General features: G+C 42.9%; 1 protein-coding gene across 5 annotated transcripts in view; it reads left to right on the forward strand.

Annotated features, from left to right (window-relative positions):
• The window catches only part of CDH23 (cadherin related 23), a 600475-nt gene that overhangs the window by 239754 nt on the left and 333594 nt on the right, over positions 1-27127 (forward strand). For all 5 annotated transcript variants that reach the window (XM_027858426.1, XM_027858400.1, XM_027858408.1 and 2 more), the window contains exons 7-8: positions 17046-17240; positions 23141-23269. In XM_027858426.1, the coding sequence (XP_027714227.1) occupies positions 17046-17240; positions 23141-23269 (324 nt within the window). The remainder of the gene's footprint in view (positions 1-17045; positions 17241-23140; positions 23270-27127) is intronic.

The raw sequence follows: 27127 nt of genomic DNA on the forward strand, positions 1-27127 counted from the left end.
AGGGCCTATGATTTCAAATTCTCTTTCCATTGTATGACATTGAAACTCCTTTGAGAGTGAAATTTCCAATCACATATAGCTTGGAAAGTAGGACATCTGTGGGAAGAGGCTTCAGAGAGCCTGAATTACAACATGGTGGGAGAAGTGAGCAAGTACATCATCTGAATCTTCCCATTCCTACATCCCCCATAACAAATTCCACCTACCAGGCAGTCAGGTCAAATATATCTGTTAGTCTTTTCTTCAGGGCTTGGAAGGGATGGGGAGAAGCAGCTGTGATGTGGTCCCCTGGATGGTTTTTTAGTGGCTTAACCTCCTTGGGACAGATACCAAGTCTTATATAGGAAAAAAATTTTCCCCAGGGAAAGCAGCATAAACTGCACTAGGAGTAAGCAACATGAAGCATTCCCTCAGTTAAGCATGGGGCAGGAGGAGCAAAGGCTCCTAGGGTACCAATGTGTGGACATTTCTGGGGAGACAGAGGAAAGGAAGAGTTCATCCCCACCTGACATCTGTTAGCTTTCTAAATTTAATTTAATCATTTCTGCTAACTAGATATCAAGCTCTTTTGTTTCTATGAAATCAGCCCCCTCTAAACATAATCCTAGAAAAGCCCTAATTGCCACACCTTAGTTACACCTCTACCAGATCAACCCTGGGAAGGTTACTGTCCTATTCTCATGCTCTCCCAGACCCAACTCTCCATCCCAAAGGGTGACATTAAAGTAGAGGGAGTCTCCTTGGTGAGACTGATTTTTATTCCTTGAGAGCTTCTATAAGGGTCATTTGCCTGCCATAGATCATGGCCCATCACAGGTGCTGGTCCTTAATTCACACTGGAGGTAGACGGGAAGAGGAGAGTTCTTCTGAGGTCCCTGTGCATCAGATAGTACCATGGATCTTCCTCATCATGCCGTTGCTGTGCCTGCTGTCCAGCAGATTTCTGACATCATATTTGTAAAATGTGTCCAACATCCATGCCATCCAACAAACATTTATTGAACGCCCCCTATGGTATCAGCATTGTGCTAGGCACAGGGGAAAGGTAGGGGAGACCAAAAGAAATATAAGATGTCATTCCTTCTTTCAGGAAGTTCACAGTGTGATTGGGGAAATAATTCAGCAGACATTTATTAACAACCTACTGTGTGCAAATAACTGTGTTAAGTGCTAAGAGAGAAGTGAGATAAAGTGCTATGTGGAGTTTTAGAAAGGAGAACTCAGGTTCAGACATAAAAATCAAAGAGGGCTTCATGGAGGAGAGGATACCTATGTTGGACCTTGAAGGGATTGAAGGATTTCAACAAGTACAGATCGATTGGGGGAAGCAGAAAGCACAGAGGACAGTCTAACAAAAGGTGAGTATAGGAGAAGGAGAGGGAAGAGCAATTTTGAGCACGTGAAAGATCCTTTCAAGGTCAGAAGCAAGACTGAGGAAAGATTTGAGTGTTGGATGCCTAGATAGGGAGCTAATGCCTCATTCAGACTAAGATCCTATGGACTTTTCCCTGTCAATAATAGAGAGCTATTGCAAGTCTTCTCTGACCAAACCTACATTTTAGGAAGCTAAATCTGGAAGCTTTGCACGGAATAGATGGGGGACGTGTCTGGTGAGGCTGTTGTAGTAGTCCAGACACAAGGTGATAAGGTCTTTTTTTTTTGCCTAGGACAGTGGTGGTAGAAAAAGAGAGAAAAGAATGGATGTGGGAGACATCATGAAGGAAGAATCCACAAGACTTGGTGACTTGTTGGATTTTGTCTTCCAGTTGGAAAGAGGAAAAGATGAAAGAAGGAAATGGGAGGGAATAAGCATTTATATTGAGCCTACTATGAGCCAGGCACTATGCTGAGTACATTTTACAAATATTATCCCATTGATCCTTGCAACAACCCTGAGAAAAAGATGCCATTATTATCCCTTTTTTATAGTTGAGGGAACCAAGACAGACAAAGGTTATGTGACTTGCCCAGGGTCACACAGCTAATAAGTGTCTGAAAAGGGATTTGAACTTGGGTCTTCCTGATGCCAAGCCCAATGCTCTATCCATGGTGCTACCAGCTGCCTCATCAAAGATGGCCCTGAGGTGGAGAAGTCATAAGGAAGAAGTTTAGAGAGGAAATGATGAGCCTAGTTTTGGATACACTGAATTTTAGGTTCTCATGGAATATCTAATTCAAACGGGTATTTATTGAGTACTCACTCCACGCCTAACATTGTGTGAAAAGACACAAAGAAGATACGACTGCAGGAATATTTACAGTCTAGTTTGGAAGATAAGCTTCCTACTTGTGGTGGAATGATGAATTATCCATGTCAAAGAATGTGCAAGTGAGTTCCCTGCTGGTTTCCTCTGACCTATGACCTCTCCAGCCCCCATATGGGATCCTGCAGTCAGTCCCTAACTCTTCAAAGAAACCCTTCTAGCATCCCAGATTCCAAGTGAATGACATTTCCTCAAGCTTCAGAGCTGTTGGAATCCCAGCTATCTTGAACCAAAGGAATATTAATAATAATAATTATTATTATTATAAACAGCTAGCATTTATATAGCACTTTAAGATTTGTAAAGTGCTTTACAAATATTATGTCATTTGATCCCAACAATATGCCTGGAAGGTAGATACTAGTATTACCCACATTTAACAGATGAGGAAACTGAGGCAGGTTTTTTTGTATGTTCATGCATCTTTTAAAATTTTTTGTATAAAAACATTTTTTAAAAAAATAAGCCATGATCTTGTCTGTCCCATGGCAGATAAGTCTTGAGTTTAGGGGAAATGCCTTTCTAGGTACACAACTACCCCCTCCTTCATCAACTTGCAAGGAGGCTCAGTAATATTCACAGAGGAAGGAGTAGGGGAAAGCAGCAAGCTGCACTACCATGGAGACCTGAGCTGGAAGAAGGGGGAATAAAGAGTGACTTGTCCAGAGTCACTCAGCTAGGAAAGTTTCTCAGACTGGATTTGAATTCGGGTCTTCTTGACTTCAGGTTCAGAGCTCTATCCGGTGGGCTATCTAGCTGCCATGATGGTTGAGAAAGAGAAATTGTGATGCCAGTCAGCCATGGAATTTGAAGAGATTTATTACAGATCCTGAGCTAAAGGATTGTTGCTGCTGCTGCAGCTAAGTGTGTATGTTTACGTGTGCATGTGTGAGGCACACACAAGTGGAATAAATGTGACTTCTCCGGGCCAACGGCCTAGAACTCCGGTAGGCAGTTTGATTCTGTGTTTGAAAATGGAAGCAAGATATTTTTCCCCTCACTTCTCTTGATGCCTCTGTTTCTCCACTAGAACCTAGCTCTCCCAGCTCTGAGGCCAGGACAAAAGAACCCTCCTCCTGGTCCCCACTAAAAAGAAAACTAGCCATCATATCCTAGGCACTCCCCTATCTCAGCCCTACCTTTCAGAGCCCCCTGAGAAGGGCTGTCTCTAGGGAGCATTAAAACCTATCTATAGTACCCTTGCAGGAACCATAAGCATCATGCCTGCAAGTCTGCAGTGAGAGACCTAGAGCAAGGAAGAGCTGGGTGCAGATTTCACCTCAAAAACTTCCTAGCTACGTGAACCTTAGCCTCAGTTGACTCATCTGTGAAATAGAGATAATAATGGCTGTAGCACTTACCCCCCAGAGTTGTTGAGGTCCAATTGAGAATGATGTGTATAAAGTACTTTGTCATCCTTAAATGTCAGCTATTCTTTTTTTTTTTTTTTATCTAGTCCCTATTGGAATGGAAGCTCCCTGAGATGCAGAACTATTTCATTCTTTATCTCTGTAGCCCCAGGACCTGCCACAGAGTAGACACTTAATAAACACTTGCTGATTGATGGTCCATCCCCCTGCCTCTGAGCAGGATATTACTAAAATCAACTTATCTCTTGTGACGAAGATTCTGGTTTATATTTCTAATTTAAACCAGACATGAGAACCTGTCCTCTCCTCCATTCTGCAGGGCTTCTACTCGGGAGATTTTTCTTTACAGTTAAACGGCATTATAACTAGCTCCTCTTGTGCATGAAGCAAGAATGTTTTAAAAAAGGAGGGGTCTCTCCTCTGCCCCATCCCCCTCCACCACCGCCAAAGGCCTGGGAGTGCAGATACACTGTTAACACATTTTTCTGTACCCCTCAGTTTTGCCTGCCTTGTTTACCTTGCCCTTGTTAAAGCTCACTATCTAACCTCATAAGCTTCTTTTGGCCTTGATGGAAGGCCATTTCCTCATCCTCTGTGGAAACAACAACACTTTTCCCCTTGGGAAACTCTACAATCCTTGTCTTCTCTGGATCATTGAAATCTTGACTTTTTTGTCCCTGGTCCCTCTTTTTGGTTTTCCTCTACCAAAATGTATCGCATTTTTCTGGATGATTCCCTGGCCTTTCCCCAGAAGCTCATGGTAGCATAGACTCAGAGCTGGACATAGAGTCAGAGCTATCCAGACCTCTCATTAGCAGATGAGGGAACTGAAGTTTAGAGAGGTTAGTGACTTGACCAAGGTCACTGTGTAAGAGAGCCAGACTCCAAATCCAGGTTCTCTAGTTCCGGGGGCCATTTGGCTGTACCCCCTGTCTCTGTCTCTAATGAGTCTGTCCAGATGTTCCCACTCCTGGCTAGGTTTACCAGCCTTTCCCCCACTTCCCTGGGACTGTCCTGAGAAGGTCTTCTCTGCACCTCCATGGATGAGAGGATGGGGTAATAAGAGTCCCATGCCCGCCTCAAGAAGAATGGCTGCTCCCCCTTGTAAGCCACTCCAATGCTTCTGCACCTCGGCACACCACCATCTGTCAGAAATTTATGACTAATGCATTTTAGAACAGGCTTTATCATAAGATATTAAAGACTATAGCTGCATCTAACATGTATTTCATAAATATTAATCATGCCTTTAGAGATGGTACCTCCATTGAACACGTCTCAGCTGTAGAGCTTGGTCAGGGTATATTTTTTAGAGACACATAGACATAGACATACAGAACAGGGAAGCAGGGTGCACCCTGAAAATGAAAGAATGTACATGGCTTACTTCCTTTTTGTTCTCTTTCTCTCATATCCTTGTCTCTTCATTCTTTTCCCCTTTGCTTTTTGACTCATTCTTTCCTAGCCTTTCTAATACTCCCTCTCCCTCAGTGAATTTCCCCTTTTTTTCTCTATCTTCTCATTTCTGTTTCATTTCCTTTGTGGACAAATCATTTGACCCAAAGGAGGCATTGGAAAGAGAACTGAGTCCAATCAGGATCGTCACTGTGTCCCTGGTCCTGCCATATGACTTTGAGAAAGTTGCTTCCATTCTCTGGGTCTCAGTTTTCTCAGCTATAAAATGGGGATGATAACTTGCACTGCTTTATAGGGTCAAAAAGATCAGATGAGCTAACTCCAAGAAAAGCAGTATGTAAATGTAAGTAATGAGGACTAAATGAGATGACGTGAGGAAGAGTTTAATTAACTTAGAACATTATGTAAATATCAGTTATCATTAGTAATAGTACCACTAACAACAAGTTTTTTGGGCTTCAATCTCCTTAATAAAATAGGGCTTAAAATATACATACTGCCTACTTCACAGGACTATCTAACAATAACAATAATAATATTGCTAACATTCATATAGAACTTTAAAGTTTAAAAACATTTTATATTTCTTGTCTCACTTGAGGCTCTTAGTAATCTGGTGATATAGGTGCTATAGTTGTCCTAGATGAGGAAATTGAGTCTCATAAAGGTGAAATGACTTGCCCAGGGTCACACAAGTAGTAAATGAATCAGGTGGGATCCCAATTTGGCTCTCTCTCCTTTATGCTGGGCTGCCTTTCTGTCAAAGGAGAAAAGGACATGAATGACTTTATGATCATAAATCAAATAGTAATATGAGTCATTCTCATTTTCCCCACTTAGTCTTCTCTCCATCATTTCCCCTTCCTCTCCTCCCATCTCTCTCCCTTTTCTCCTATATTCCACTGTTTCTCCCACTGCCAGCTATTTTTCCACTCTCTACCAGTCTCTCCCCTTCCCCACTGCCATCTCTTCTCTTTTGCTATTTCTTTACTTCTCCCTTTCTTCCTCCCAGCCACTCTTCCCCTCCCTCTAGTTCCCTTTCTCTCTGGAGATCTCTCCTTCTCTATCTTTCTCCCTTTCTTCTTCCCTATAATTTGTCCCCACTTCTAATGCTCTACTAAACACACTAAGTCCCCTCCTCCAGAACCCACAGTATAATGCAGTTCACACTGCATGTGAGAAGTATGGTTATTTATCATTATTATTAACGAACAAGATCCTTTGTGCAGCAGAACTTTCCAGTAGTCTATTCCCTTATCACCCCAGGAACAAAACAAAAAAAAAAGATTTATTTTTCTCTGAAATGCATAGGGTGGCCCACTTTAAAGCAGACCCTGGAGAGCAGTAGCCTTTTATAAGACCACAGAATTTTCAGGGGTGGAAGGGTCCAACCCAACCCTTCACAGGAATCCTTTTCAAAATATTCCCAATGAATGATCCATTTAGCCTTTGCTTAAATGCCCCCAGTGGCAGGGAACCCCTTGAGACATTTTATTCCATTTTGGATAGTTTTCTATTAATTATTAGGAATTTTTTTCTTATATTAAGCTAAATTCTACTCCCCTTAATTTATACGCAACAATCCTAGTTCTTACTTTTGAGGAAAAGCAAATCAAATCCCTCTTCCCCTCATCAGCCCTTGGAGTACTTTAAGATAGCTATCATACCTCTCAGTTTTCTCTGGAGTAAATAATCTTTTTTTTTTTTTTGTCTTTCCAGCAAATGCTGAAGTATAGCATAGTTTGAAGTCCTCTTACCATCTTGGTCTCCCAAGGAGGCAGCTAGGTGGTGCAGTGGTTAGAGCGATGGACTTGGGGTCAGGAAGACCTGAACTTGAATCCCTGCTTTGGGATCCTTGACAAATCCCATAACTTCTCTCAGTCTCAGCTTAAGCCTTAAGGGTTTCCTCAGCTGTAAAATGGGTCTAATAATGCTGCCTGCCTCACAGAGTTGTTGTGAGGATCAAGTGAGGCAATATATGTGAAGAGTTCCATGAACCTCAAAGTGCTATATAAATGCTAATATTATCATTACTTTTCTGTGAATGCACTGTAGCTTATCCGTGTCCCTTCTGGTTTTCTCAGTGGCCTTCTTATTTATTGTTGTTGTTGTTGTTCAGTCAAGTCTGACTCTCCATGGCCCCATTTGAGGTTTTCTTGGCAAGAATACTAGCGTAATTGACCACTTCCTTCTCCAGCTCATTTTACAGATGAGGAAACTGAGGCAAACAGGGTTAAGTGACTTGCCCAGGGTCACAGCACTAGTAAGTGTCTGAGGCTGGATTTGAACTCATGTGGATGAGTCTTCCTGACTCTAAGCCCAGTGGTCTATCCACTGCACCACCTAGCCCTTCTTACTGGCAGCTCTTAAATATCAGATGTCTATGCATTGTTGCAGTGACTGCTGTATACAGCGTTCTACCCTCTCCCTTCATGCCTTTGCCTCAGTTGTCTACCATGGCTGAAAGGTCATCGCTAGTCACCTCTCCCTCATAGAATCCCCAGCTCAAGGCTCAGCTCCACTATTTGCTCCTACAAAAGACCTATCATGATCCCCCCGTTGCCCCACCTCCCAAAATTTATTTTGCATATATATTGTATTTTCTTATCCATTGGGATATAAGCTCCTTGGAAACAGAGATTGTTTCATTCTTTCTATTTGTATCCCTAGGGCCTAACACTGTGTCTGGCTCAGGGGTGGGGAACCAATGGCCTCAAGGCCACATGTGACCCTCTAGATCCTCAAGTGTAGCCCTTTCACTTTCAGTCCTCAAGGCTGTAGGTTCCCCACCCCTGGGCCCATAATAAGTGCTTAAATAGATGATTACTGAATGAATGAATGAATGAATGAATGAATGACTTTGACCTCAGAACCCTTCTCTCTCTCACCATCATCTATAACCAGAAAGGTGGGCCTGGGGCTACTGTCAATGCCAAGAGTTACAGTGGCTGTATGGCTAGAGAATGCTCAGGGGGGAAGGGAAAAGGGGCTTCCAGGAGGAGGAGGGAGGACAGATTCTCCCAGGCAGAGAGGAACATTTTGTCCTCTTTTCATGATAGTGATCTGCCCTGGACCCTTCCTGGATAGAGTCTCACTGACCCCAGGGCTAATACCAGAGAGTACAGAGTAACCCCCAACCTTCTTAGGGTGGTCTCCCTGACCTTGGGTAGGAAGGCAGGGGTCAGTCTAGCCCATGTGTCTCTCTTCCAGGCTCATCTGGTTGACTGTGGGAAGTGCAGTAATCAAAGGATCCAATTCACCACCCTCCCTCTCCCTCATCCTCCATCACCACCATGCATACTGATAATTGCCAGTGACCTGAGAGGATTTGCATGTTAAAAGGGGTGTCTGGGGACACTTGAAAAGGAGCCGGCACAGTCATTCTTCAGGGGTGATTTTATTCTTCTCCCTATTATTATGTCCGGGTCTTGAGTCTGCCTGGCCACCAACCACTTCATTAGCAGTCTGTCTGACTCGAGGTGGAGTTCTCTGCCATCTGGCCACCCAAGGCAGAGCAGGTCTGTTTTCAGGGAAAAGAGGAGGGCTGGGCACCAGAGCTCAAAAGATGCTAAGTCATTCACTCACTCAATAATCATTTAGTAAATTCCTTCTTTGTATAGCAGACTCTGCCAGGCACCAGGGGAGATAAAGGTGATCATTACCACAACCCCTATCCTCAAGGGACTTACTATCTAATAGGGTGAATGCAGTGTATTCAGAGATATGCTATAACTACACAATAGCTATACTGTGTGATAGAGTAAGAGAAGTACAATCATTATGCAAAATCAGGAAGAGACTAAATCTCTTCTAGACAGGGTATGGGGGAGCCAGCTCAATCAGGTGAGAGATGAGTGTTAAATTGTGAGCATTTACTCTTCAGAAATTGGAAGGTGCAACAGACTAGGGCCTGATTGATTGTTTTCTTGAATGGCTATACTTAAGAAAGTGCTAATGATGCTGATGAAATGTAAACGTGTGTCCTTTGGACTTTCTGGAGAGTTGGTTGTTAAGCATTTGCCAGCACACCCCTGCTACACTTGAGGATCTAGAGGGCCACATGCGGCCCTGAGGCCACTGGTTCCCCACCCCTGAGCCAGACACAGTGTTAGACGCTAGGGATACAAATAGAAAGAATGAAACAATCCCTGTTTCCAAGGAGCTTATATCCCAACAGACAATGGATTATAAGTGAATGCTTTATGGGAAAAAATGACGCTTGAATTAGTCTTTGAACGATGGGCAGTTGTTGTCTAGTCATCTCAATTGTGTCCAATTCTTTGTGACCCCAGCTGAAATTTTCTTGGCAAAGATTACTGGAGTGATTTGCCATTTCCTTCTCCAGCTCATTTTACAGATGAGAAAACTGAGGCAAACAGCGTTAAGTGACTTGCCCAGGATCACACAGGTAGTAAGTGTCTGAGGCCAGATTTGAACTCAGGAAGATGAGTCTTTGTGACGTCAAGCCTGGCCCTCTGTGTACTACGGCACCACCTAGCTGCCCTGATTCCACAGTCATCCCCTCTCTATTACGTATCTTCAAACTTTCCTTCCATCCTGCATTTCTTCTCATCTGTCTGTAAGTTTGTTCAGATTCTCCCACTTCGAAAATGTCCCTTCTCTTGTCTCTTTACTACTCCATCCAGCTACCATCCTCCCATTCACAGTCACACTTCACCCAAAACCTGTTTACCTCTAATTCCCAGGTCCAGCACTGCGCCACTTAGGGGCCATCTAGTCCAATGCCCATTCCCTTTTAACACCTGAGGAATCTGGGAACCAGAGCACTTGAGTGACCTGTTCATTGCCGTACAGGTGGTAGCCTCAGAAAAAGGTAATGAAACTGAGATCATCTAGCTCTGGACCTAATTATCTTTCCTACACATCATGCTGGAACTCCTTCTGACTATTATTTCTGTCAGTGGCACCAGGATTATTTCATATTTGAGACCTAAGCACCATCATTTTCTCATTCATCCCTCTCCATCACCTCCTAAATCCGATCAGTTATCAAAGAGCTCTAAATTCTGCCTTGGTGATATCTTTGCCCATGTCCCCTCTTCTTTTTTCTTACTGCCATGACCCTCATTACCACTCTCTAGGACTATTGTAGTCATTTTGTAACAGGGTTCTTCCCTGGGGTATTAGCTAAGGAGTCTGTGCAATGGCCTTTCAAATTAAGAGGAGCCAGTTCTCAGCTCTTCTCCATAGTAAGTCCACAGAAAGTGAAATGATCAATCAGATTATTTTTTTCCTTCTTATCTCACACTTTTAAGCACATGAGTAGGTCTTTGCTCATCCAGTTTAGAAACTTCCCAAATTACATTGGAAGAGGCAATAAATGTAGATTTTAGATTTTGAGGGAACTTCAGGCTCTCTCTAAGACCATAAAAGAGATGGGGTTCTTAACCTGGAGTAAGTGAACTTGTTTTTAAAAAATAGTTTGATTACTGTGTTTCAATATAATTAGTTTCTTTTGTAATTCTATGTATTTTATTTTATGCATTTGAAAATTTAAGAAATTCTAAGAGGGGGTCCATAGGCTTCACCAGATTGCCAGAGAGCCATCTATGACCCAAAAAAAGGTTAATAAACCCCTGATCTAATCCAGTTTTATACCATCTATAGACTAGAGAGGAAGAATTGTTTGCCCAAAGTCACATAAGCAAGGTCCTCAGTCTTGAGCTGGGAATGACCTCAGAAGCTGCCTGATCCAACATTTTACAGATGAGGAAAATGAGGTCAAAAGGAAATTAGGTCACAAAGGTAGTAATTGTCAGATTTAGGATTTGAGCTTAGGTTCTCTGACTCTGCAACCATTGCTTTTTTCACTGTACTATGCTAGTTTTTCTGCAATCCAGAAAGGTCAATAACTGACCCTGAGCTAGAATTTTTTCCTTCTTTCTTTGATCCCATTTTCCTGGAGCTTGGACTTAAGGTCCCTGATAACTGAAAGCCCAATATGGCATCAAGGATGACAGGTCATATGTGCTCCCATCCTCAAGGCACTGCATTGAGATCTGGTGTTCTCATAGTCATATCCAGTCTCCTACATTATAAGAATTCTAGACAGATTCTACTTTTAGCCGGATGCTAAATGATCAGGAATGCCATTTATCAGCAACATGGGGGGTTGACACTGCTCTGAAATCTAAACATGTCCATCTTGACTTACAGGGCTATGCTTGTATGGCATGAACTGTGTGCTGATGGAGTGTTTTGCGTTGAATTCTGGGGGGCTGATTCCTAGCACTGGCCAGAGACCAAGTAGCTTAGCTTGCTTAGGGGAAGGATGATGGTAAGAAAAAATGGTAGCATGTATAGGGGAACTCTTTTCATGACATCAATCAAGACCAGAACTAGAGAGGTGTCCATGACACACAATGGAGGCATAACAAGGGAGACTTTGAAATTTTATTTTTTAATCAATGCATATAATTTAAATGCCAGGACATTCTGCTCCCCATGCCACAGAGGTGGTTGTTTTTGAGATTAAGTCAAGCCCCATATGTTACAGCAAAGCTTCAGGGGGATAATAATACATAGAGGCAATTTTCAACCCTTTCTTAAGGGGTACAAATGCCTTAAGAGGCAGCTGGGTGGGAGAAAGGCTAATGTTGGAGGCTTGGAATTGGGAAGAGCTGGGTTCTACTCCTGCCCCAGACACTTGCTGGCTGCATAACCCTGGGCATGTCAATTAACCTCTCTTAGTCTCAGTTTCCTTATTTGTAAAATGATAATAATGGCACCTGCCTGCCAGGGTTGTTGTGAGGATAAAATCAGTTTAATAGATGTAAATGCTTCACAAACATCAAAGATCCATAGAAATGTGATATATTATAATTATATGCCAACTCCATCTTTAGCGTACCTTTTCTGTGCTCCTACTACCACCAACACAATGAGTCCCATCTCTATGTGTGCATATATGGGGAAGAGGGATAGTAATGAACATCTATTAAGCATCTATTATATACTGGATGCTGTACTAAGCACTTTACAAATGTTACCTCATTTTATTCTCATAACACCCCTGTGAGATGGGTGACGAAACTGAGGTGGGTAGGGGTTAAATGACTTGCCTCATGTCACACAGCTAGTTAGTATCTGAGACCAGATTTGAAAAACCCAGGTCTTTCTGACTCCATGCCCAGCATTCTATCCACCGCGCTACCAAGCTACCTAAATGTGTGTGTGTATGCACACACATACACACCTATATGTGTACATGTTTGTATATATGTGTATTATATGTTTATGTGTGCATACACACACATATAGAAGCAAAGTGTCAGCATTTTAAACATATGCATTTATTAAATAGCGATTTAAAAATTTTTTCCCTGTTGTACCTCCACTGTGTGTCATGAGCAGCATCCCAGTTCTGGTGTTGAATGATGTAACAAAAACAGTTAACCTATAGATACTGCTACCAGAAACCCTCTTTTACCCAAACTGAGCTATTTTCTCTCTGACCAGTGTTACCAATCTGCCCCCAAAAATTTAGTACACAACACTTCATTGTGTGTGTGTCTATATATATATATGCCATAAATGTGTGTGTGTGTATATACACACACACACACATATATATAGTTAACTATAAGTAAACAATTTGTATTTATTCAGTTTGTAGCTATGCTATACATGTACAGGGGAGGAGAGAGGATATGTGTGTATATATAAATGTATATGTATATGTGTGTATATATAAATACATATACACATATACATACTCATTCATGAGAACATAAGCTCCATATGTACAGGAACTGTTTAGTATTTGTACCTTTATCCTTAGGGTCTGACACATAGAAGGCTTTTAATAAATGTTGGTTGGTTAATCTATTGATTCATCCTAGCTTACAGTATTTTTCTACTTTATAGCATTTCTTTTTTTTTTTTTTGGTGAGGCAATCGGGGTTAAGTGACTTGCCCAAGGTCACACAGCTAGTAAGTGTCACGTGTCTGAGGCTGGATTTGAACTCAGGTCCTCCTGACTCGAAGGCTGGAGCTCTATCCCCTGCTCCATCTAGCTGCCCCCTATAGCATTTCTTATACTTTGTTTTCCTGTTTTCTGTTTTGTATATTTCTTCTACGCTTTCTTGCATTTTAATGTACAGCCTTTATAGTTGTGCCTGTCCTGGACCCACCCAACCTCTCCTGCCTTATTCCACATTACTCCCAAGGGTCCAGTTGGATCAGGAACCATGGGTTGCTTCCAGAGACCTCTCCTCCAAGAGGGCCGTTCCATTTGCCCGGCAACTGAGCCCTCCTCCCGTTAGAGCATAAGCTTCTTGAGAGCAAGGACTAGCTTGCTTTTCTATCTTTATCCCCAGAGCTTAGTGTAGTGTTTTGCATACAATAAGTGCCTAATTCATGCTTTCCAGTCCTCTTCTATGTCATTCTGCTTCCCACCACACCCTGAATGGTGCAGGCAAGCTGGACTTCTTGCTGTCCCTCACATAATCCATTTTTAGCCTTTGCATGGGATGTACCTCCTGCTTGGAATGCACTCCCTCCTTACCTCCATCTCTTTGGAACCACAGCTTCCTTCGTTCCTCAGTTCGAGCACCACCTTCTGCAGGAAGCCTTTCTGGCTGTTCCTTCTTCTCCATTGTTCCCTATCCCAAGGTTACATTGTTTGTTTCAGTGTTTTGTTTTCATAGGTACACATGTGTGTATATATAATGTCTATCATCAACACGTCTGTGTGCACATGTAAATATATATCTGTGTGCTTGTGTATATGCACTGCACATGTATAGATACATATACATATGTGTATATATACTGCCACTTCCATTAGAGTGTAAGCTCCTTGAGGTCAGTGACCATTCAATGTTTGTTTTGCCAGTGGCCAGCCCAGTGCTTAGTACTAAGTAGGCACTTCATAAATGTTCTTCTTCCCAACAGCCCTATAAGGCAGATAGTGCAAGTAGTATTTTTTCCATTTTATAGAGAAATAAAGAAGAAACATAAAATGCCCTGCACAGTGTCACACGCAGGACTGTTTGTATAACTTTGGACTCCCACCTCCGTGGTTAACACCACAGGTAACATGACACTGTCCCTCAAATCACTCACTTAAAACTAGTAACAGTTAATGGCGGCTCTAGCCCGGCTTTATTAATCTTACTGCCAGGGTTAGGGTGGGTTGGTAAGCATTGTTTTAAAAGTGTGTAAATGTGAGATGTGTGCATTTGCAAGGTTGTCCTAGAAGAGCAGCTATGGCATAGGAGAAAGTGCATTAAATTTGGAGTCAGAAGACCCAGGTTCAAATGCTGTCTACACTACTTTCTAGTGTGACCATGGGCAAATTATTTAACTTCTCTAGAGCCTATTTTTCTCATCATAAAATGGGCATAATAAATAAACTACCTTGACACCCAAAGGGTAACACCAAATAAGTAATTTATATAATTTGTAAGCCAATGAGAACTATAGAAATGTTCCTATTATTAATGCCCTGTTAGCTAGTTCTTCTAGAAAGGCATAGTGGACAGAGAGGCCAGGAAAATCTAGATGGAAGTCCCACCTACAGCACAAACAGGCTGTGTGACCCTGAGCTAGTCATTTTACCCTTCATCATTCTAGGCAGCTGAGACTTTAACATGGAGGTGAGGTGCCATTTTTCACTGGTAGAGGGAGGGATTCCTTACCTGAGAATTTCTTATGCCCATAAAACCACAGGTTCAGTCCCTATCTCTACCTTTTATAGGACAATTTACAGACCCAAAAGCATGGCATAAAGGGTGATGAATCTGGGTCCAGGCTACCTATAGGGAATGCTCACCACTCAGAAACCCAGAGTTCAGAAGTAGAGGCTGGGGCATCAGAGCCTAGCAGAATGAAGATGGCTAGGGAGCAGTAGAGGGTCTGGGTCCAGACCATGTACCACTGGTGAATCCTTGAGGGAAACGGAAGCAGCTTTGGCCTGGTGTACTGGGGATGGGCCCATCCTACTTGGCAGAGGATATGTCCATACCTCTGGCCTGTTCACACCCATTTATGCCCTCAACCTGTCCACACTTCTGGTCTGTTCACACGCCTGTCCCTACCCTTAGCTTGTTCATACCCGTCTGTGCCCTCAGCCTGTCCACACCTTTGGCCTGTTCACCCCTCTCATACCCTCAGCCTGTCTGCACCTTTGACCTGTTCACACCCATGTTTATGTTCTCAGCTTGTTCATGTCTCGGCCTGTTCACACTCTGGCCTGCATCCATCTAGAGAGGTTTAGGGGCGAATACCAGAAAGCATTTTCCAAATGGTCTCTAATCCAAAATATATCATTCCTTAATGACTGTGGTCAAGACACACAGGCCCTGGCTTGAATTTTAACCACATAGTCACTCTTCACTCTCTTGTTCGTCTCTGACCTGCCAAATCCTTGAGTTGCCAAGAGCCACTCTGAAACCAGGCTCTGTGTTTAATCTCACAGCGTTACTCTTGCCAATTTGACTTTTTATCCTTTAGCGGGAAAGTATGGAGATAAAACCCTTTATTGTTATCTCCCCTATTGGCACATATCTCCATCTCACCCAAGGTCCTTCTGCCTCTGCCTCTGCCTAACCTGGAGGCCCAGGTCCTCAGAACAATGCCTTAAAGTAATAATTGGCTCCTAATGAAATTAGTGATCCTTCTATGCCATCAAGCCTGCCTGAACAGGCAGAATTTTCCTGGCTTTAGTCAGCTCAGAAGGCAGAAGCCAAATACAAAAATTGTCCCTTAACACTTGGCCCTCCTGACAGAAATTACCCAACCTTGGGGATCCTGGCTGGGGTGCCTGAGTGGACTGAGTACTGAAGTACAGACAACAAATACCAATGGCACTGGGCCATGTCTCTCACCCAACGCCAAAGAGGGTGACAAGCAGGAGTCCTTCACCTTTTTTGTGTCCTGGACCCCTGTGAAGGTCTGGTGAAGCCTGTAGACCCTTTCAGAACCATGTTTTGTTGCCTACATTCATAAAGGAAATGCTAAATTTCACTTGGTTAATGAAAATAAAGAAGTTATTTTTTTTCTCTATCCAACATCATAGACCCCCTGAAATATATCCACTCACCCCTTGTGGGTGCATCGTCGAGTTAAGAACCCATGGCTTATAGGAAAGTGATTAACAGTTTGCTGTGTGAATATCCCTGTCCTAATCCTCAGCCCTGTCTGGGAGTGAGGAGGATATAGAGTTTCTACTAGGCCTTGCTTTTGAAGACTGTGGACCTGAGTTCAAATTCTGCCTCATCTGCCTACTCTTCCTGTATGACCTTGGACAAGATACTTACCCTCCCTAGGCCTTTTGACTAAATGTTCTCTGTGGTTCCATCCATCTCAACATTTATGATCCTGTCATTCTATGACCCAAACCTCTACCTAGGTGGGGGGGGCACAGGGACCATCTAAACTGGCATCATTTGGGTAGGTAGGGGGAGTAATTCTATCCTTACTTTCTCATAAAGAGCAAGACTAAATTCTTGCCACAGTTAAAGGAATAAATGTAGCAAGTTCAAGGATCTTTCTAATGGCAGTCGAGAATCCATCTCTAATGCCCAACCATCAGATAAAGTCTCCCAAGGACACGGGGCAAAGTGGAAAGGGGGATAAGGAAATGAAGAGGATACTGTTGCTTCTGACCTCCTGCTCCCTAGGAAATTACAGGTGCCCAGCTCCCCCATTCCGTTCCCAAAAGCGGTCCAACCCTGATTGATGAGGAGTGCCAAGAAATAGGGGCTTGAGAAGAAGTCCAGAACTCCAGGGCAAGCATGACGATTACTGTATCGAGGACTGTTGCAGCTACCAGGAGACCATCATAAAAAAAAAAAAAAACAGATATGGCATTTTAAAGTCCTTTGAACCCACTCAGAATGAAAATGACAAAGCCTTTGACTTGGTTGGTTGACTGGACGAAGTTAATGGGCTTTGGGGGAATAGTCACTGATAGATGCAGCTGTTCTGTTCACTCCACCTCACTCTTTATTTGCTTTTCTCTTTTCCCCAGAACACACCGGTGGGAACACCCATCTTCATTGTGAATGCCACGGACCCTGACCTGGGAGCAGGGGGCAGCGTCCTTTACTCCTTCCAGCCACCCTCAGAATTTTTTGCCATCGACAGTGCCCGGGGCATCGTCACTGTGATTCGTGAACTGGATTACGAGATTACTCAGGCCTACCAGCTCGTGGTCAATGCTACGGTGAGTTACGAAGGGACAGGGCTTTGTGTTACCAGAGGACATGACTCTTCCTCTCCTGGTGGTTTTTCCTACCTGTCCCATCCTCACCAGTCCTCCCTGGAGTTAGGGTAACAAAAGGTTCTATTTTTGGTGGACACATGGATCCAGGTCCATCTGTGTTTCGGAGGTGTGTTCACACTGCAGAATGACAGCTTTTATTATCTTCTGTGTAAAATGGACATATCAGGTGTAAGACGCCTCCTGACCCCACTTAAAATATTCATGCTACACTAAGGCACCATGAGAGTTCTTTGGTGGCAGCAAAGCTGTTCTCTAATCAGTTTGCCCATCCGTAAGGCTTGGCCCCAGCCAAGGGACTTGGGATAAGAGAGCCATACCCTAAGGGACTGAGTCACCTTCTTGCCCTCCCGCCAAGCTGATGATGTACAGCACACGTGGCCTCAGGGCGTAGGTGTCCTTTGTTTTCAAAGGCTCAGGCCAACAGCAGAATGAGCCAAGCGAGTCCCTATTAGCCCTCCAGGACCCATTTGCTCATCTCGCAAAAATTGCCACCTGGTGAGCTCTTATTGGCAGCCTGGACATTGAGAGAAGCGGTGGAGAGCCCAGAGCCAGAGGAAGGAGCTGCACATCCACCCTAAGCTCCTGAGCCAAGCCTGCTGGGGGCCAGGGGAGAAGAGAGAAGAGGGAAATGGAAACCGGGGATGGGATCAAAGTCTAGACGAACAGAGTTCTAATAGCCCGGGAGCTAGAAATACAAAAATCATACTACCTGCCCTAGCTTTAATGGGATTGGAAAATTGGAAAATTAATCAGATTGGAAAATAATTACAAGGGAAAAAAGGATACAGAGTGGTCCAGTGGACCACTTACTCCACTTGTTGTGGAGCAAGAAGATCTGGGTTCAAATCCTGACTCTGATACCCATATGACTTTGGGCAAGTCACTCCCCTCCCTGAGCCTCAGTGTTTTCACGTATAAAATGATGGGATTGAACTGGAGAGCAGGCAAAGTGTCTTACTACTGTACATCTAAGATTCTTTGACCCCACTAACATTTTTAAAAAACAAACCTATGAGAGCAACAGGAAGTAAGATAAATTAACATCTTCCTTCCCCTCCCCTACAAAGTATAAATGGATAACTAATTTGAAGTCTGCTTTCTACTGTCACTATAAATTCTGAACATTTGCAAATCTTCAATAGGCTTTTTTCTTGTCCATGCCTACACAAGGCCACCCAGGCTTCCACACACACCCATAGACCAACACAACACCCTCTCCCACATAGCCAGTGCACATAGCCAGACACACAACTCTGTGGATATACGTGCACACACACAGTCTGTACTCCTTGCTGGGTAATTTTCATCTAGTGGTAAGGTAATTCAGGACAATAGCAGAGTATCAAGTGGGCGGGTGGGAGCCTGTGTGACCACAGGTTATCAAGAGGCCCGCACCCAAGCTGTGATGGTGAATACATGGCAAATACAGCTAAATTACCACTAATCTCCTGGCAATCAGGCCTCGTGTCCTTGAAGCTGCAAGAGGAAAATGGAGCAGGGAGGGCATGGAGCTCCCACTGCTGGCTGTTCTTTGCCAAAATAATGTCTTTCACTGCCCTCTCCTTGAGTAAGTGGGTTGTATTATTGAGTCACATGAGGGATGGCATTGTGCCCTGTGCCACTGGGCATCTCTCCATGGAAGCTCATTGTAATGCCTAACATCTAGTGGAGTGGTAAGGGGGCACCAGGAAGGCACTGGAGTGGGACAGCCCAAGCATCCTTCTGGGAACAAGTTGCATGCCTTGAGTGTCTCTACTGGCAGAAGTGCCTGTCCCATTCTATGTCCCAGCTGGCACTCCCAGGGCGCCACTCCATTGGAACTTTTCATCCTTTACTGACCACTAGAGTCCTGGGTACACTAGAAGCCCTGGCATCCAAGAGAAGCATAGTGGCTGGAGCCCTGGCTGGTACTGGGATGGCAGGATACCAGTCTGGATCAACCATTCGATCAACATGCATTTGCTCAGCATCTGTCATGTACCAGGCTGTCCCAAGCACTGGAATTATGCAAATAAAACCACCTATATCCTGAAGGAATTGGCATTCTATCCAAGGAAAGAACAGATACACATCAAAGTGAAAGTCCCAATGGCTACTCATTTTTGCCAGGGAAAAATCAACGCAGATTCAACTCCCATTTCTGGGCAAGAAACAATGCTTGTTTCATAGCACCCTCATACCCAAGCCTTGGTGGCCTCATGACCATTTGGGGCCTTGGCTGTAACCACCAACCATGAGTAGTTACTAATTGGTAGTTTGTATGAGGGGGGCTCTTCCTCCAGCTCGGGTAATGGTCTTCTCATCTAAGCATCCCCTTTTAGACAGTTCTTCTTCAGCCAAGTTCTGGGGTCTGGTCCCACCCAGCATCATCCCTGCTCTTCAGGCACCATCTTTGGCAGCCTTAGTTGGTACTTAAGGATATGGCCTCCCACCCTGTTCTGTTGGAAGCATAGCTTCTCTCTCACCAGAAATCTATAGCGTAACCCCTAAGATTAAAAAGGACAAGCTTGAGGTATATATAATTATACACATACACATGTTTATTTATAGATAAATAGCAATCTCTCTCTCTCTATATATATATGTTTATATTTATATATACATATGTGTGTATATTTATATGTAGGTAGATATATACATAAGCATATGCATAGGTATGTATATAGATACCTTGTAGTTCTAGAGGGGCAGCTAGGTGGTGTAGTGGATTGAGTGCCTGGCCTGGAGTCAGGAAGACCTGAGTTCCATGTGACCTCAGATACTTACTATCTGTATGACCCTGGGCAAGTCACTTAACCCTCTTTGCCTCAGTTTCTTCATTTGTAAAATGAGCTGGAGAAGGAAATGGCAAACCATTCCACTGTCTGTGCCAAGAAAACCCCAAATGGGGTCATGAAGAGTCAGACATTACTAAAACAACTCCACACCAACAACAAAGTCCTAGAGGACCACACAGGAGACTATTTGCTGTTCCTTATACATGACTTTCCATCTTCCACCTCTGGGTAAAGTGTGTATTAATGTCTTTTGTTTTTATATCTCACATGTTTCCTCCTTGTTTCTCTCCCCTTCCCTCCCAAACAGCCATCCCATTATAAAAAGAATCTTTTTAAAAAAAGAAAAAAAATCAGCAAAACTGATCAAAACATTTTTTTTAAAAACTGGCTATATTTGCAGTTGTAGTTGCAGACACCTCCTACCCAACCTCCCCCTGCCCCCTGCTCCAACTCTGCAAAGGATTGGGGGAGGGGATTGTCTTTTGAGATCTCTTTTCAAAGTCGTCAGTGGTTTGGGTTTGTTACTACAACTGTCCAAGAAAAACTAAGTAAGATCTGACATAAGAGCACAATTTCCTGGAGCCAGAGGACCTGGATTTGAATCCCATCTCTGGCACATCCTATCTGGGTAACTTTAGACTAGTCCCTTGGCTGTCCTCAGTGCCAGTTTCCTCATCTGTAAAATGAAGGGGGATGGGCTAGATGGCTCTTGTGGTCCTTTCCACCTCTTAAAAAAACATCTCCCACCAGGGAGGGGCCATAGAGGAGTCAACTAATCCTCCCTCCGCTCATCTTACAGATAAAGACTCTAAGGCCAGAGAAGGAAAGCCATTTGTCCATAACATCAAAGTGTATATAACAGAGCCAAGATATGAACCCAGGCCTTCTAACTCCAGTGCCAACAGTTTTTCCTACATCATGTTGCAGTGCCTTGGAAAAACCTAAGATGGGCTTCTAACATCCTTCCTTGGCATACTTTAAAACCAGCCAGATTGCCATCTCTCTAGGAAACTTTAGACATTGCCTGCCTGGAGGCGGGAGATTGCACCACATGACCTGTCCAGGTTTCTTCACAAAGGAGAATCTTTGAAATGTTGTAGACCTTGGCACTCCCCCTGCCGACTCCACATGAACTAGCAGTGTCAGAACTCTCCAGCTGTTCATTACTTCTCAGGTTCCTAGAATCACAGGTAGGATCAGAGAGTTGAGAAGAGACTTAATGGTAATTTAGTCCAACCCTTCATTTGACTTATGAGGAGACTGAGCCCGAAAGAAGAGATATGACTTGTCCAAGATCACCCAGCTAGACCTGCAGGGTCAGGGTCCCTTGTTTTCCAGCAGGGAAAGATTTAGCTCAACGTAAGGAGAAACTTTCTGACAATTGGAACTATCCAAACCAGTCTCAATGAGAGTCAGAATTTCATACCCTGAAATGTTAGACTGTAAGCCCCTTGAGAGCAGGTACTATCTTTTGCCTCTTCTGTATCTTTAGTGCTTAGCATAGTGTCTGGCACACCGTAGGTGCTTAATAAATGTTCATCAATTGATGGGTTGGTTAATTGAAACCTACCTCTCTTCTTAACTTCCCTATTTTTGCCAAGGACTCCAACATCCTTCCAGTTACTTAGGTTCTCAACACTCTTCCTCACTCCCCATATGGAATTAGTTGCCAAGTCTCCTGGCTTAATTCACATCTACCCCCTTCCCTCTCTTCACCGTCACATCACTCTAGTGCAAACCTCCCACCCGGGCTGTAGCAATAGCTTCCTAATGGCTCTCTCTGCTTCCAGACTTTCTCTTCTGCAATACATTATTCATACAGTTGCCAAGTTGATATTCCTAAAGCAAAAATCTGGCCACATCGCTCTCCTTCTCAACAAGTTTCAGTGTACTGCCTCCAAGACAAAATATAAAGTCCTCTGTTTGGTATTTAAACCCCTTCACAGTCTGGCTGAAAATGATCTTCTCAGACTTATTTTCCATTGTTCCCTTTCACATACTCAACTTCCCGGCCAAATGAGAGTATTTTCAGTTCCTTGTACATGACATTCCATCTCCCACCCTTCTGTTTTCACACAGGCTGTCCCACTCCCTTCACTCCATTGGAATGCTCTCACTCATCACCTTTTCCTCTTGGAATCGATAGCTCCCTTCCAGGTTCATTTCTAGTGCCAGCCCCTACATGAGGCCTTTCATCATCTCCTCAGTTGTTACTCCTCCTCCTGCCCACTAGAGATTGGGGAGTAGGCCTATAATCCCAGCAAAGACTAGTGGATCTCTTGAGTTCAGGAGTTTTGAGCTCAGGGGTCTTTGACAATCATGTGTCTATATTAAGTTCAGCACTGATTACAGCAAGCCCACAAGAGTAGGAGACTATCATGTCGCCTCAGGAGGGGTGAAAACAGCCCAAGTTAGGGAATGGGATCCAAATAAACCTCCCATTTCTACCCTGAGCAAGATAGAGAGACCCAAGTCTTTTAAAAAGGAAATTATTCCCCTGCTCTAAAATTGTTTGTATATGTTCTGTAGTTATATCCCTATGTACAAGTTTTTTCCCTAAAGAATGTAAGCGCTTTGAGAGCACAGACTGTTTTCATTTAGTAGTGGTTTAATAAATGCTTGTTGATGGGGCATTTAGGTGGTGAAGTGGATAGACTACTGGTCCTGGAGTCAAGAGGACCTGAGTTCAAATCTGGCCTCAGACACATAACACTCATTAGCTGTGTGACTCTGGACAAGTCACTTAAACCCCAATTGCCTAGCCAAAAAAAAAAATGCTTGTTGAATTTGAACTGAATTGAATTTTTGAGAGTACTTTTAGATCTCAATCCCATCTGAATAGAGAGGCCAGTTTTCAGAGAAGGCCACTTAGGGAATTAGTAAAATGATTAGTTAGGGTGGGTCAGAAATATTCTGGGAGGGAAGATTCTGTTTGATATTGTCCCCAACATATGTGTACATATATGTTACTCCTTGTATATATGTGTGTATTCTATGGATTTAAGAATATCATCTGATTTTTTTAATTTTTAAAATTTGTTCCTTTTTTCTGATTTTTTTAAGGACCAAGACAAGACAAAACCTCTGTCTACTCTGGCCAACTTAGCCATCATCATCACGGATGTACAGGATATGGACCCTATTTTCATTAACCTGCCCTACAGCACAAACATCTATGAACATTCTCCTCCAGTAAGTGCCTCAGCCAGTCTCCCTTTACTCACTTCCAATGACACCCCCAGTGACAAGCTGGTCTTGAGGGAGAAAAACCAGGGAACTAGGGCTTTCCAACCCGAGCCACTGGTTGTATTTCCCTCCTCCAATTTGGAGTGAGGTGTTGGGAGTCAGTGAGGCATAGCAGAAGGGGTATTGGATTGAAAGATGGTTGATCAGGGGAACCAAGGTGCTGAAGTGGATAGAGCACCCACCCTGGAGTCAGGAGGACCTGAGTTCAAATGGGGCCTCAGACACTTGACGCTTACTAGCTATGTGACCCTGGCCAAGACACTTAATGCCAATTGCCTCAAAAAAAAAGTCAGTTGATCTTAGAATCATAGATTTAGAATTGAAAAGGACCTTAGAGGTCACAAAATTCAACTCCTTTTTTTAATTTAAATTTTGTTTTATTTTCCAACAAAGATCCATCTTTTTTTTCCTTGTCCCCATTAAGTAATCAAGAGAAACAAAACACGTGCTACAAACATGTGTAATAAAGTAAAACAAATTCCTGCATTGACCATGTCCAAAAACCACACAATCTCAGACTGCATTCTGAGTCCATTACCTCACCTATTTTATCATGCACCCTATGGAATTATGGTTGGTCATTATGTGGATCAGAGTTCTTCCAAGTCTTCCCAAGTAGTTTTGTCTTTACAATGTTGTTATGATTGTAGAACTTGTTCTCTTGGTTCTATTCATCTCCTTCTGGATCATTTGATACAAGTCTGCCAGGTTTATCTGAAACCATACCCTTTATTGCTTTTAGCAGCACAAGAATATTCCATCACATTCATTTCACATAAGTTGTTCAATCATTCCCCAATCGAAGGGCATTCCATAAGTTTCCAATTCTTTGCCACCACAAAAAGAGCCTCTATAAATATTTTTGTACATATACAACCTCCTCTTTTTAACTAATATGAAACCTAAAACCATAAGAGGTCAAGTAATTTGCCCTGGAATCAAGTGCCATCTTGGCTTCTTGTGAATGTTAAGAATATCACCTCACCCTCCTGAACCGCAGTTTTCTCCTATGAAGTTAATTCTTGTGATGCCTTTGAGATTGAAACCTTATAATCCTTTAGCTACTGTCTTGGTCAGTCTCTCTCCTACAACCTCAGGCTTGTCAGAAAGGTCATAAGAAAATGTGACTAAAACAGGGATGTCTCTTAACTTCCAAAAGTCATGGTGGAATTTTTATACCTTTTGAACAGGAAGATGGATGTAGGATCATAGCCTTTGTCAGACAGAAGGTGCACTAATTGAGAGAAGGTTGGAAATGATGGTGAGAAAAGGAGAAAACTAATGAGGAGCTATAGCAATAGTGAGGAGAATGAAGTCATATTAATGGTCCATCCAGTGGAAATCCATTTATGATCATTCCTATGTGTTAGGGAACCCCCTAACTAGAAAGCTAGTCTTGCAAATCACAAAGGTCTGGTTAATTCAAATCCTGCCTTAGATATTTACTTTGCTGTGGGACCTTAGATAATCTTCTCAGCCTTAGTTTCTTCATCTGTAAAATGGGATAATAATAGCACCTACCTCACAGGGTTGTTGTGAAGATCAGGGAAGATAATATATGCTAGCTTTTATATTAATATTAATATTACTAAGATAGATTTGTGATGTCACTGGCATGGATTCTTTGCACTATCCTCTCCATCCCTTCTCATCCAATAAAATTCTTGTTTATGTCTCTATGTAACTCCATCCTAGAGGATCCATCCAACCCTTTGGAAGCCTTTCTTTTCTTCTTTTAATATTTCATGGTACCCAAGTACCATAGCACTTGAGCTATCCAGGCTGCTATCTCTCACTCTCAGCACTTGAGTGGCTGTGGCCTCTTTTCCTGCTCATACATGTTTCCAATGGAATCTTTTATGACCCTTCTTGAGCACAAGTGACCATTGGTGAGCTGCAGGTGACCTATGCCCCCATGTCTTATCACTGTCCTTTGGGTCACCTGCCATTTTGATTCTTCTGAAATCATAATGTTGCTCAGACCCTGACATCCCATTGACATGCCTGGAGTTGAAGAGAAGATGGTTATGATCATGGATGTAGCCAGTTCCATATATTGTGTGGCACCTAAATGATTCACAGCCATGTGGCTTTGCCAAGAGAATGCAGATTTTAAGAAGAAATTTTGCTGCAGTGACTTAGACTCATTGAAAGCTGGGTAGTTTTCCATATGTAATCAAGCCCAGCCAACTCTTATGAGATCAGCTCATTGTCTACCCACAGCACTTGCCTAAGATCTGAATCCTAGTTCTTTGTAACCTTGGGAAAATCACTTAACCCCTCTGGGCCTCAAGTAATTTCCAGCTCTGTGCTAAGTCATAAATGACATTGTACTAATCTAGGGCTATGAAGTACTTTATATACATTATCTCATTTCATCCTCTTGATAGCCTTGAAGCACATAGGATCAATTATCCTCATTTTACAGATGGGGAAACTGAGACTCAAACTAGTTAAAGTGATTGACTGAAAGTCACCCAGAGAGTAGATCTTGGAATCAGGGTCTTAAACCTAGGTGTTTTGATGTCAAATCCAATTCTTTTTCGACTAGACCACATTGTCTTCTAGTTTTAAGAAAAACTGGTCTATTCTCTCTTCTGGTAACTGAAACTTTGTTCCTGTGGGCCTCAGTTACCCTGAATGATGCTGGGTTTAGGATGGAGGAATTAACCAAACCAGTTGCTTTAAGGTATATGTGTTTGAAAATGATTTGGGAGGTGGTGCTATACAGGGTAGAAAATATTCTGATCTCATCAAGATGGAGCTGTTAATGTCATTCCCATTCTGATGTCCCCACTGAGGTTAACAATACCATTCAGGGTCTTACTCTACATTTCCAACCTTATTTCCCACTGCTTTCCAACACTCGTCATCCTTTCTAGTTACATTAAACTTTCCACCATCCTGCCATATTCTCTCCTACCTCTTCTCCCTCACTTACGCCATTCTAAGCCACTTGAAATGTCTCTTTCTGAACTTCCCACTTCCAGAATTCCTGCCCAATGAGATTTGGTAAATCCTGAAGGTACAACTTAATTGCCACTTTTTCCATGAAATCTCCTTGACCATTCCATTCTTCTTTCTCTGACCCTCTTCTCACCATCTCTTCTTCCACTTACTTCCTCTAGCACCCATTAGCCTGCACCACAAAATTGAACACTTAATTCCTGCTTTGTGTTGTTCATTATTCTTTCAGTAGATTAGTTTTACTCCTTACCTAGATTGGATGGTCTACAATTTTGTTCTCCTTTTGTTATCTTCCTTGATGCATTTCAGGATGTTGGGCATATTAATCATGGGGGGGGGGGCAGTTCTATGATTTTATTGGTAGAGGAATTCCCAGTATGGAAACTTAATCCACTGATCCAGAAATTTACATTCTGAGAGAATTGCCTGGGCCACTGAGAGCCTGAGTGACTTGTCCAGTATGAGTCAGGAGCAGGCCTTGGATCATTGGGTTGAGTTCTGGCTGCCCCAGTTTAAGAAGGAAAATGATCAAGTGCAGAATGTCCAGAGGAGGGCTACCAGGAAGGTGAAGTGCTTTGGTCATGTCAAATGAGGACTGGTTAAATAAAAGCTGCAGATGATTGGCTGGAGAAGACAAGACTCAAGGGAGACATGATAATGATTTTCAAGTCTCTGAAAGGCTCTTGTGTGGAAGAGGGATTATATTTGTTCTCTTTGACAAGGAAGGAAGGAAGGAAGAAAGAAAGAGAGAGAGAGAGAAAGAAAAAAGAAAGGAAGGAAGGAAGGAAGAAAGAAAGAAAGAAAGAAAGAAAGAAAGAAAGAAAGAAAGAAAGAAAG

Source organism: Vombatus ursinus, unplaced genomic scaffold, assembly GCF_900497805.2.
Source record: "Vombatus ursinus unplaced genomic scaffold, bare-nosed wombat genome assembly UNPS02000749.1, whole genome shotgun sequence".
NCBI classification, from domain to species: domain Eukaryota; kingdom Metazoa; phylum Chordata; class Mammalia; order Diprotodontia; family Vombatidae; genus Vombatus; species Vombatus ursinus.